Below are 12609 nucleotides of genomic sequence, written 5' to 3'. Positions count from 1 at the left end.
TGCCCAAAATTTGTATACTCAATTCATGCGCAATTAATCCTCTCCCCAGTGGGACCGGGCCTTAAACCACATTGTTCAAAACGTATGAAAAAAGCAGCAGCTTATAGTCCAGAAATTACTGCGCATATGTGTGAAAATCCCCCAATACTGGTATCAGGATGAGTGCATCCCTACCCTCAACAATTTTATTTCTTTATCTTTGTGTCATTTCAGAGCATAAGTAGACAGCTGGTCCTTTTGTCAGTGATTCCGCTTTAGTTTGTAATGTCTAAAATGAAGACTCAACTGGAATTTTTTTTCCCTTGTCTATTGATTGGTTTGCTAAACACAACTGTTTCTGTATTTTGTCTCTCAGCAGTCACAGCTTTCTCACTACCCAGACAGGAAAATTGCAGAATTCCAGCTGCGCATAGCAACTTTAGAAAAAGAGTACAAAAGCTTCATCGCCAAACTACGAGTTCTTGACCCCACCTGTAAACATAAGCCGTGGACTCCCCGAGCATACTGCAAAAGGAGATCAGATGCAGAAGATTCTCCGACCACCGGTTAGTCACTTTGATTAAAAAACTGAAAATTACAAAAAAAATTTCTTTTACTTTCTTCAGAACAGTCTCCTGTCAACCCAGTCTCACTGCAGTTTGTGGGACTGGGTTACAAAAAGTACATTAATTTACGAGTTTGTTGACGGGGTATGGAAAAGGGGTGTTTTTTGGCACAAATTCATTTCGTGACAGGAGGCACAAAATGTGAGGTGAAAAGGGGATCTGGGGGATCATGGTTAACGTTTGGAGAGGGTACACACTTACGCTATGGTTATGGTTGGAGTTAGGAGAAGGGGAAGATTATAAATGGCAAAATAAAAACAAAACAGGGCATGAAAAAAAATGTGAGACCGGGGCTGCTCCCGTTCACCAAAATACTTGATATTTGCAACAAAAAACTTGTCAAGCTTGTGTTCTTAAAACAACATAAAGAAAGTGCACATTATCTTTCTAGAGTTTCACAACCGCAAGTAAACATGATGACTGTAGGCTATCTACTGCATTGTTCAGGAAAGGGATTGTTTTTTGAAGATGCTAAATTATATTTTTATTGTAAAGTCCAGAATTTATCATATACCAGCGCTTAAACCCCCATCACACTAGAGCACAAATTGCGCAAGTTGTGCTACATTCGAACTGCACTTGAACGCCTCCTACAGCATTGCTACAGCAGTCGGCACATTTGTGTGTTGCTCGTACTAGAAAACATACTAATGACAGTGGAGTCAGTCCTACTGCAGTTGTACCGCCATAGGAATTGTCAAACGTCATTGGTGCAAGTTGACATGCAGTCGTACTGCATTTGAAATGTAGCACAAATTGCATGAATGCCTTATGAATTGAAATTGAAACAACATTCGTGGTGCAAGTCGTACTGCATATGAGCTACATTCAAATTCCTCGGACATCATTCATGTGCCACTTAGGGAAATATGCCAAATTGGTAGGCCAGCACGAATGTAGAGAACAGGCATGTTACTATGGCGCTGCAGTCGAGGTGGGGAATATTCATACGGTGGTCATACTGTTGTGTGACTGCTAGCCCAAATGGCATATGAACTAACATACGAAATGGCAACCCAACATTTACAAAGCATTCTTTTTTATTAGCTACTCATTGGTAAGAACATAAATAGATGGCTTTATAATTATTAATAACAAAATATGTAATGTCTTTATAAAACATTTATAAATGATTTTTTAATTCTCTATAAACCATTCAAGAGGAATTGATCATTAATAGTTCATCATTTACGAACATAAAATCAGACACTATTGATAGTGATAAAATACTTTACAAATCATATTTTTATTGTCTTTACATTTTTTCCTCACAAATTGTTAAGCATTCTTTTTTTATTAGCTACTCTTTGGTAAGAACATAAATAGATGGCTTAATAATTATTAATAACAAAATATGTAATGTATTTATAAAACATTTATAAATTATTTTTTAACAAAATATGTAATATATTTATAAAACATTTATAAATTATTTTTTAATTCTCTATAAACCATTTAAGAATCCCACAATAACAACTTCTCTCTGCACCTATTATTTGTTCATCACATTCCTCTTCTGTTCTTTTAGCTGCTACCTGCTCTCTGCTCTGTAATTCTTTCCTCTTTTCTTTTTTAGCTCTCTCAAATTCTGTACCTCCGGTTAAGGAGGCCCTCATATTGAGCTTTTTCCCCGTGCCATCTTTTTTATTTTTATTGTTAATATTATTTATTTATTTATTTATTATTAGTCCTTATTTTTATTTTATTTTATTCAATTTCTTCATTTTATTTTTTAGCACCCAATCATTTATTTATTTTATGTTTTATTAATTAAATAAATTAATTTTAAGCACCCAGTCATTTCTAGGAATATAAACCTATTGTTATTTCAAACCAAATAAGATGTGATTTTACTTACCTCGCCGACAAATGGCTGCAACACCAACAAGTGCAAATGATACTATATCGCCAACAGATGGCAGCAGCTCACACAATTGTTCAAATTAAAATGGTGAGGAAGATGTCCTACGACAGTGCTAGCTGGAGACGCTGGAAACTCTTCTCTGGTCTTTCTTTTGAGTGTGTGTGGTATATTTATTGTGTGTGTTCCAGGTACTAGGTCTAGGGGAGTAGGTGCCGGGGAGCCGGCTGACGGCCTGTACATGTCCGGTATACGGTGCTTCTGCTCTGCTTTTCTCTGGATGTTGTACAAGGGATTAGTTGGTTGCATGGTGTTGGAGTCTGTTTTGGTGCATGGCTGTTGATTTGGAGAAGGTCGGGGGAAGTGGTCAGGCTGGGAGAGAGTGGAAAGGGGAAACATGGTCATTCTCGGGAGAAAGAGGGAGACAGGGTGCCAAAAATGGTGAGAGCTGCAGAGTAATTTCGGGTCATTTTCAAGTTGAAAGACAAGGTGGGAGGTGGCTTTAGTGCCATGAATCCACTTAAAGTTGCTGTGTCTCTGAGGTGAGTTGGGGAAGGATTTGATGCTCGGATCCTGCCTAATGGAGCAATGTTACTGTTGTGCAGAAACATGGATCAAGTAGGGAGAGCAGTGAAAGTTAGGACAATATTGGGGAAGAAGGTGGAAGTGGTCATTCCTGCAAACAAACATCTGTTCGAAGGTGTTATATATGGAGTGTGCCCTGACAAGAGGAAGAAATTAAGAAAAACATAAGAGGGGGAAAGGCTACAGATGTAAGGTAGTTTAAATCCAAGTAAGGTAGACCCAAAAATACCCCGGTGTTGATTAATTTTGATGGCAGTCCTCTTCCACTTCGTGTCTTTATAGGATGTTTGTCTTTCCCATTCAGGCCCTATCAGAGACCTCCTTTGCAGTGCTTCAATTGCCAGAGATTTGGCCATATAGCAGCTTCCTGTAGGGAGACCAGGCATTGCGCTAAATGTAGAAAAGATCATGATATCTTAAATTGTGAGGAATTAGCTTCTAGGTGCTGCAATTGTGGAGGAGATCATATTGCTTCCAGTAAAGTGTGTGATCACTTTTTGAAAGCGAGACAAGATCAGCATAAAATCTCTTATACAGAAGCATTAAAGAAAGTGGAAAGTTCAGGGACCTCAGGCCCTGTTGGGAGAATGCCTGGAGGTGATCCGATGATCCCCAGGCAGCAACTTCCTCGTGTTCTCTCTCTAGGAAGGAAATTGTGATTAACAAGGAGGCCCTTCTTGCATTTATGGTTGTCATCATCTATGGTGCTCGGGACAAGAAGTCAAGATCTGATGTTATTAAATTTGTGTCTCCTCAAGGGTCAGCTATTAGGCCTGTCCTCTTCAACATCATGATTAATGATATATTTTTGAAAGTACCTACTCACTTTGGGAAGTCTCTGTTTGCAGATGATGGAGCTATGTGGAAGAGGTGGAGAAATTTGCAGGTTCTTTTCTGTCAAATGGAAAAAAGCTCTGGATCAGGTTGTTCAGTGGGCAAATGACTGGGGTTTGAGAATTTCCTCTGCCAAAAGTAAATTTATGATCTTTGGGAATAAAAGGAAAGTTCCTGCATTAAATCTTCTGTTGTATGATTGCCCTGTAGAAAGAGTTAACATTTAAGTTCCTTGGTCTGTGAGTGGATGAAAGGCTTACATGGAAAGGTCATATAGGGAAAGTTGTGAGTAAGTGTGAAAATGTGATTAATATTATTCGTAGTCTGGCTGGGAGTGACTGGGGCGCTGACAGAGATGCCTTGACAATGATGTACACTTCAACTGTGAGAGACAGAATCTAAAAAAAAAAAAAAAAATCCAAAAAATCACATTGCATGATTTTTTTTTTATTATTATTAATTTTATTTTATTCCGTGAAATAAGTATTTGAACACCTACCAAACAGCAAGAATTCTGGCTCTCACAGACCTGTTAATTTTCCTTTAAGAAGCCCTCTTATTCTGCACTTTTACCTGTATTAATTGCACCTGTTTGAATTTGTTACCTGTATAAAAGACACCTGTTCACACACTCAATCAATCACACTCCAACCTGTCCACCATAGCCAAGACCAAAGAGCTGTCTAAGGACATCAAGGACAAAACTGTAGACCTGCACAAGGCTTGGATGGGCTACAGGAAAACAGGCAAGCAGCTTGGTAGAAGACAACAACTGTTTATTATCTGATTATTTATTAAAAAGTGGAAGAAACACAAGATGACTGTCAATCTCCCTCGATCTGGGATTCCATGCAAGATCTCACTTTGTGGGGTAAGGCTGATTCTGAGAAAGCTCAGAACTACACAGGAGGACCTGGTCAATGACCTGAAGAGAGCTGGGACCACAGTCACAAAGATTACATTAGTAACACACGATCCCGTCACGGTTTAAAATCCTGCAGGGCAGCAAGGTCCCCTTGCTCAAGCCAGCACATGTCCAGGCCCATTTGAAGTTCACCAGTGACCATCTGGGTGATCCAGAGGAGCCATGGGAGAAGGTCATGGGGTCAGATGAGACCAAAATAGAACTTTTTGGTATCAGCTCCTCTCGCAGTGTTTAGAGGATGAGAACAACCCCAAGAAAACCGTCCCAACCGTGAAGCATGGTGGTGGAAACATCATTCCCTGGGGGTGCTCTTCTGCAAAGGTGACATGACGACTGCACCGTATTGATGGGAGGTTGGATGGGGTCATGCATTGCAAGATTTTGGCAAACAACCTCCTTCCCTCAGTAAGAGCATTGAAGATGGGTTGTGGCTGGGTCTTCCAGCATGACAATGACCCGAAACACACAGCCAGGGCAACTAGGAGGGGCTCCGTAAGAAGCATTTCAAGGTCCTGGAGTGGCCTGGCCAGTCTCCAGACCTGAACTCAATAGAAAATCTTTGGAAGGAGCTAAACTCCAAACCTGAAAGATCTGGAGAAGATCTGTGTGGAGGAGTGGACCAAAATCTCTGCTGCAGTGTGTGAAAACTTGGTCAAGAACTACAGGAAACATCTGACCTCTGTAATGGCAGACAAATGTTTCTGTACCAGTTGTTAAGGTCTGTTTTTCTAGGGCAGGGGTGCTCAAGTTCGGTCCTCGAGATCTACCTTCCTGACACTCTTAGTTGTCTCCCTGCTCCAACGCACCTGAATCCAATGAAGGACTCATTAGCAGGCGTTTAATGAGTCTTTCAGGACTGAACTTGAGCACCCCTGCTCTAGGGGATCAAATACTTATTTCATGTAATTAAAATGCAAATGAATTATTAAAAAAAATCATACAACATGATTTTGTTGATTTTGTTTTTAGATTCTGTCTCACAGTTGAAGTGTACCTACAATAAAACTTACAGACCTCTCCATTCTTTGTAGGTGGGAAAACCTGCAAAATTGACAGTGGATCAAATACTTCTTTCCTCCACTGTATATCAACCCAGTGATATTCACTAATTATACAGCTGTTTTTATTTCATTTTCCTCCAAATCAGCAGCACGATGTGGTGCAGCTCGTCCCATGGAACACAATGTGAGCAGCTGCTTTGAACTATCAAAATGGGTTTAGAGTTGGTAGGAATACTATGGACTCCATTGCAGTATTAGATCAAGATGTCAAGAAAGTTGTTATTAATAAAGAAGGTGTGATTGCTGTGTTTTTGGACATTGAAAAGGCATATGATTCACTGGGGAACGAGGGACTAATTAAACATCGTGATATTGGTTTTACAGGTAGAATGTTCTGTTGGATTAAGGATTTTCTTAAAGGACTAGTCAAGTTAAAATTGGGGGTGTTGATGTCATTAATGGAACTCCTCAAGGGTCAGCTAGTAGCCCTGTCCTCTTCAAGATCATGATTAATGATATATTTTTGAAAGTACCTACTCACTTTGGGAAGTCTCTGTTTGCAGATGATGGAGCTCTCTGGAAGAGATGGAGAAATTTGCAGGTTCTTTTCTGTCAAATGCAAAAAGGCTCTGGATCAGGTTGTTCAGTGGTCTTTGGGTGGATGAAAGGCTTACAAGGAAAGGTCATATAGGGAAAGTTGTGAGTAAGTGTGAAAAAGTGATTAATATTATTCGTAGTCTGGCTGGGAGTGACGGTGGCGCTGACAGATACCTTGACGATCTATCGTGCCATGATAAGATCAATTTTTGATTATGGTTGTGTGGTTTTTGGTTCAGCTGCCAAATTTGTCCTCTGTACAGTGGACCAGGTTCAGACTAAGGCTTTGAGAATCTGTGCGGGTGCCTTCACAACAACTCCTATTCCAGCATTACTTGTTGAAATGAGGGAAACACGTTTGGAAATCAGGAGGACAAAGCTGGGGCTCCATTACTGGGCTAAGGGCCCCTTTACACATAGTGTGAAGTTTGGACAAAGTGCACGCTTAGTGCGCATGACACAGGAATCGTGTGCGAACCATGTACTTTCGTCCCTGCCTCCAATGCCTTTGTACACCTATTGCTACAAGGATTTGTGCACACAAGCACCTGAAAGACAGACTGTGCGCTGTGTGAACACATCACACCCTCTCGCGGCAGGTGCCGGCCAAATTCCAGGTGACACATATGAACACCTAACACCGCTCACATGGCACTTAGAAAATGTGTGGCCAGTCGCACTCTTGGTATGACAACAGACAATCACTGTGATACTGGGAGTGAAATTTGTCTAGTTCCACACGGCTGTGGAGTTGCCGCAATGTCGCGTGCTGTTGGCTTCCCCCACAACACGTGTGTGTGTGTGTGTGTGTGTGTGTGTGTGTGTGTGTGTGTGTGTGTGTGTGTGTGTGTGTGTCGTGTGCTCCCCCACTCTCATGCATGCATGTGGTCCCCCCCCCTCCCCCCCGCAGGCAAGGCACCTCTCAATCTGATCAGAGAGGGGCACTTTGGTCTGTGCGCTGAACGGGCGGGTGCGTGGAACACGTACTGTGTGTTGATGGACACGTGTGCGCACTTGAAGTAATCACAACAAAAACATAAAAATATATATCGCTTGCGACGGCTGGAGAGCGCGCACACTGACAGGTCCAGTGGACCGGAGCGTCAGTTTATGTGGACATGCAGCAGGCATTCTGAACATCACGTCTGTCTGACAGGACAGTGAGCAGGGCACCGCAGGACCATATAACAGGCCAACAGTATGACAAATACGCCACTTTCAGTCACGTATCGGCAGGAAGACACTGTAGCAAACGCTGTTTGGTCAGTTATCACAGTGCTTTTTTTCTTTTTTTAGAAAATATGTTTGTCTGCTTGTTGATTAAAGCCATTTCACGCTCTTTTTACAAGACAGTGATTTTGGCGCAGTGGCAGAGTTGCTGTCTGGTAATTAGGGAGTGTGAGTTCAAATCCCCTGAATGTTGTGTTTTTGTTTGGTTTTTTTTAAACCAGGGTTATTTAACCGCAGGATTCTGTATTGCGTCCCCCTTTATGTATTATTTATGTTAACTGAGTGATATTCACTAATTATACAGCTGGTTTTTATTTTATTTTCCTCCAAATCAGCATTGTGAGCTGCTGTTCCTGCTCGACAGACACTGTCGCGTGCATGAACCGTTGAGCTGGCATTGTGCACACCTGTTCATCAGTGCCATGTTTCGTGGTGCGCTAATTTTGCGCTGTTTCACCGTTTATGTCCACACATCGTTCACACTTCACACTATGTGTGAAGGGGCTGTAAGCTATGTGGCACGAGCTGTAGCTCTGTCTCAAAGTGCCTTTTAGATAGTTCTTGGGAGTTTTCAGGTAATGGGAAGAAGACAAATTTTTTACATCATATAAAGAGTGGGCGGGGGATTTTGGATTGGACAATGGGAACGTGGATGGGTCTTTTTGGTGCCCTGTCCCACCTTGGTTTCTCCCTGAGCCTGAGGTCCTGCTGTCTCTCCTTGAAGAAGGGAGAAATAGTCATTGTAAAGATGTGAGGATGCTTTTGGATGAATTTAGTTGATCCATGAAAATATTCACTGAGGGCTCAAAAGATTCTGTTTTTGGGAAAACTGGAATTGGGGTTTTTGTTGCAGATGGGAAACTTTCTTTAAGTATCCGCTTACCAGACAGCATAATAAGCCTCAATACAGTGTCATATGCTCAGACTCTGCTGCTGCTTTGGTGGCTCTAGAAGAGGGAACTTCTTTGATTTTGGAGATCTTGTGTAGTCTTTTAAGAATTGAGAACTCAGGATACCGTGTGTGTTTTATGTGGATGCCGGGTCATATTGGAGTTGAGGGTAATGAAGTTGCTGACATATTAGCTAAAGAGTCCTTGTCAAAAATAAATATAGATCTGAATGTACACATGGGTAAGGGAGAGGGCTTTAGCATCTGCAATGAAAGGCTTTAGATTCAGTGCCAGGATGAGTGGGACCAGGAGCGGAAAGGCCGTCATTAGTTTTCCTTGCAACCAAGGCGTAAAAGTAGAAGAGTGTAATTGGGCGGAAGGATGAAGTGATTTTAACTAGGCTGAGCTTGGGGAATTGTGTTTTAGCGAGTAGTTTAAAACTAATAGGAAAACATGCGGATGGCTTGTGTGAGTGTGGGGAATTGGAGACTGTGGGTCAGGTGCTTTTTTTCCTGAAGATTGCACTCTTGCAGTAGACATCAGTTGTTTCCAGATCTGTCTGATCTGGGCCTGTCTGTGTTTTCCCTACGAACAGGGGAAAAGTCGTTTTTTTATAGAGAGGGCTGTGTTTAAATTCCTTCATTCTTCTGGGTTGTATGAGAGGGTTTAATTAGTGTTTCACTATGACCTGTGGAGGGCAGCATTATTCCGGATGGTGTACAGCCTGCCGGAATTTCAAGAGAAGAAGAAGAAGAAGACGATGTCCTACGACACTTCCTGTTTTTGTTCTCATTGACGACGAACGTCCGAGGAGAAAGATTAAAATAAAAAACTGGTTTTAACAATTAATGTTGCTTAATGACCGGCATTGTCACACACACTTCCAGCGGACCCCTCAACGAAAACGATGGTTAATCAACTATGCGTGTAAATGTTAGTGAAAGCTAGGCTAAAGCTGCATTGGCTAACTGTTGTCGTACCAAATCTAACTACTTAACGTATTCTGATGGCCAAGTCACACAGCACTAAACGAAGGGCAACGAAGCCCTAACGAACCCCAACTTTCGTTGGCATCGTTTAACCTTCGCTCAGCTTCGTTCCTGTAGCTGGCGCTTCGTCAGGATTTTTTAAACTGTTAAAAAATTTGAATGAAGTGCAACGAAAACCTCAATTCGTCCATGTTTCGTTTTGCTCTTGTTCTTGACATTTTTTAATCGTTTGCTTAGTTTTTGTAATGTTAGCGTTTAGTTTGACTTTATTCGACCAGCTGAATGTTTTCACACAGTACAGAAGCTGCTTCTGAGCGCTGCTACTGACGCTGCGTTCATGTACCGTTGGAAATTACAGGGCAAACAGCCTGCTTGCTTGGATTTCTTTTATCTGGGTGGGGGGGTCAGCTTCAATGGGCTCAGGCACCTTATATAGGCCAGAATTAATCTTTTGTGTGGATGCAGTTAACTATTTTGCCACAAGCAACTGCTGAATTTGAAACAACAAAAACATTGTGTAATTTCCGACGGTACATGAACGCAGCGACAGCTGCAGCTCCTGCGTGCACTTATTATTTTTTATTAAATATAACAATATGAATGTAGGAATGACAATCCAGAACCTTATGTACGTGTAGCAACAGTTACATAATTCAAATGATTATATAATGTATGTATGTAATATGGAAGGCAGAATTCATATTGTGGATCAGCTGCAGCTCGTGGAATAACCGCACATGTGGAGTCAATGCGCGTTCTGATCAATTTACTGTTCTGATATATTCAATCATCTTTACACTTATATTTATTCCCTGTTTTGACAGTTTTCTCTTATAAATCAATATATATGGCTTAGTAATGTAATACAGTGATACAGCAGTGACCATGGTACACCAGAGGTTTTTTTGTTGTTGTTTTTTTTTTTTTTTTTTAAGTGGAGAAAGACAGAGCGTGCAGCGTGTCGACAGGCAGTGTGGATTCTGATGATGAAGGAGATGATCCTTCTTTTGTTCTGGATGAGGAACCAAAGTAGGTGGGTCCACCAACATGCGCACAGATCTCCACAGCTTCTGTTTGCAATTTCTCCAGGACTCAGGTGCTATGAGCTCTGTCCCAGCGCCGAGTCCTGGAATTCAGAGATGCAGACACACACTGCTCCAGCAGTGGATCCAGCCGCGTTTCATTTAAAGCATTGAGATTGTTAGCTTCAGTTTTGTTTAGTTCCTTTTTCGTCCCTTTTGCGCTCTTGCTTCACAGGCTATTTGGTGATAAAGCACTTTCGTCCACCTTTTCTCAACGAATTGTGACTTTTTTAGTTTTTTCCCTTTGTTCAGGAATCGTCGTGTGCCGTGTGACTGGGCCATTAGGGTGAAAATCATCAAGCGGACACTTTGTTTCCGTCCGAGAGGCTATCCTCTTGATTGATGTGAATTCATATCATTGGATGTAAAACCTCATTAATTTTTTAAGACCAACTAGGCGAATAGCCCCTATCGCTTAGCGACTAATGGCGACCCATTCTGAACCAACGTTTAGCTATCGGTTAGCAACTAATGGCGGCGCAATTACTCGCAAATCGACACCACCTCCTAACCAAGCATCACTTTAACATTTTACGACAAATGAACCCGCACTCCTCGTCTAATACCATCGTGCCAATTCCTCAAAACAAAATATGCATTGATAAGTATTTATGGATATATAAAAGTGAATTGGTCAAGTGTTGGTGACTCTGCATAATACACATAAATAGCATCTACAAATGAGATATAATGCAAATTTATCCATCATTTTAGTTGAGGTCACACCAAATACTTTACTAACACCTTGTAAAGGCTTTATAATAGTATTTTTAAATTTACTATGCATTGATAAGCATTTATAAATGGACATATAAAAGTGAATTGGTCAACTGTTGGTGACTCTGAGTATACTATGTAATTAGCATCTACAAATGAGTTAAAAATGCAAATTTAACCATTACTTTAGTTAAGGTCACACCAAATACTTCACTAACAGCTTGTAAAGGCTTTATAATAGTATTTTTAAGTTTACTAACGCGTTGATGAATTTATGAATGGACATATAAAAGTGAATTGGTCAACTGTTTGAGATTGTGATTAAAATATATATCAAGCATACACAAATGAGTTATAAACATTTAATCACCACAAGGATATTACAAATGCTTAACTAATGCTCAGATAAGGCTTATTTGTACATTGAAAGAAAAATTCGTACATAGATAAAGTCTTTTAAAACTGCATACTTATAGTGATGGGGAAAGAGACTTGAGCTTTGTACATTATTAACAAATGATACATAAAGTATTGAGGAATCAGAAAAAGTAGTTAATGCAATCTTTACAAATGTTATAACTGATACATTGAGGATTAACTAATGGTTTATTAATGCTTAGTAAAAGCTTAATAATTTGTGAGGAAAAAATGTAAGGCCAGACATTTTTTATTATTTGGTTTGTGGACATTTCCAATCAAAATTTTTGTGTTCGGGATTTGGAATAAAAATAAATTTAAATTTCTCCTGTGTTTGTACACAGGTATTTCACAAATTCAAAATTCCTCAAAATAGGAGAAAAGTGTCTTCAACAACAACAGAGGTCAAAACTGCAGAAGATACCTTCATCTGGTCCCGAGAATCCAGCATAACATCACCTGCTTCTAAATAAAAGGCTCTTTAAACAGCAACTATTTTGTTATTTTTTAAAAAGCTGTTTCATTTTATATTTTAACAATAAATGAATGGATCATTAAAAATGTCCATGAAATCAAAGTCAAAAGACATTTGCACAGGTAGAAGCTCTCCCTTTATTGTGCATAATTTTAAAACATTCACAATCACTAGTCAAATTCATATTTTAGAAATTATTCTGTCCTGATCACAAAATTAAAGGCAATCACAAATTTTGATGAAATTACAAATTGAAATGACTCAATTAAAAAAATCATCATGAGGTTTATGTCGCAGAAATCCTACTTTACAATCACACTGCAGTCATTCTTAAATTATCTCCTGTTGCATTTATAATAAACATTTGTATTTATTTACAGTGTCTGTTTTTCTGGTTGAAA

The 12609-nt window shown here is 40.1% G+C and overlaps 1 protein-coding gene across 1 annotated transcript in view; it reads left to right on the top strand.

Moving 5' to 3' along the window:
• si:dkey-86e18.1 (uncharacterized protein LOC557342 homolog) overlaps window positions 1–12609 on the top strand; it is a 37380-nt gene that overhangs the window by 18950 nt on the left and 5821 nt on the right. The window contains exon 4 of the mRNA XM_034180403.1: window positions 356–545. Within this exon, the coding sequence (XP_034036294.1) occupies window positions 356–545 (190 nt within the window). The remainder of the gene's footprint in view (window positions 1–355; window positions 546–12609) is intronic.

This window comes from Thalassophryne amazonica, chromosome 10 (assembly GCF_902500255.1).
Source record: "Thalassophryne amazonica chromosome 10, fThaAma1.1, whole genome shotgun sequence".
NCBI lineage: Eukaryota > Metazoa > Chordata > Actinopteri > Batrachoidiformes > Batrachoididae > Thalassophryne > Thalassophryne amazonica.
This window is presented reverse-complemented; position numbering and strand designations above follow the sequence as displayed.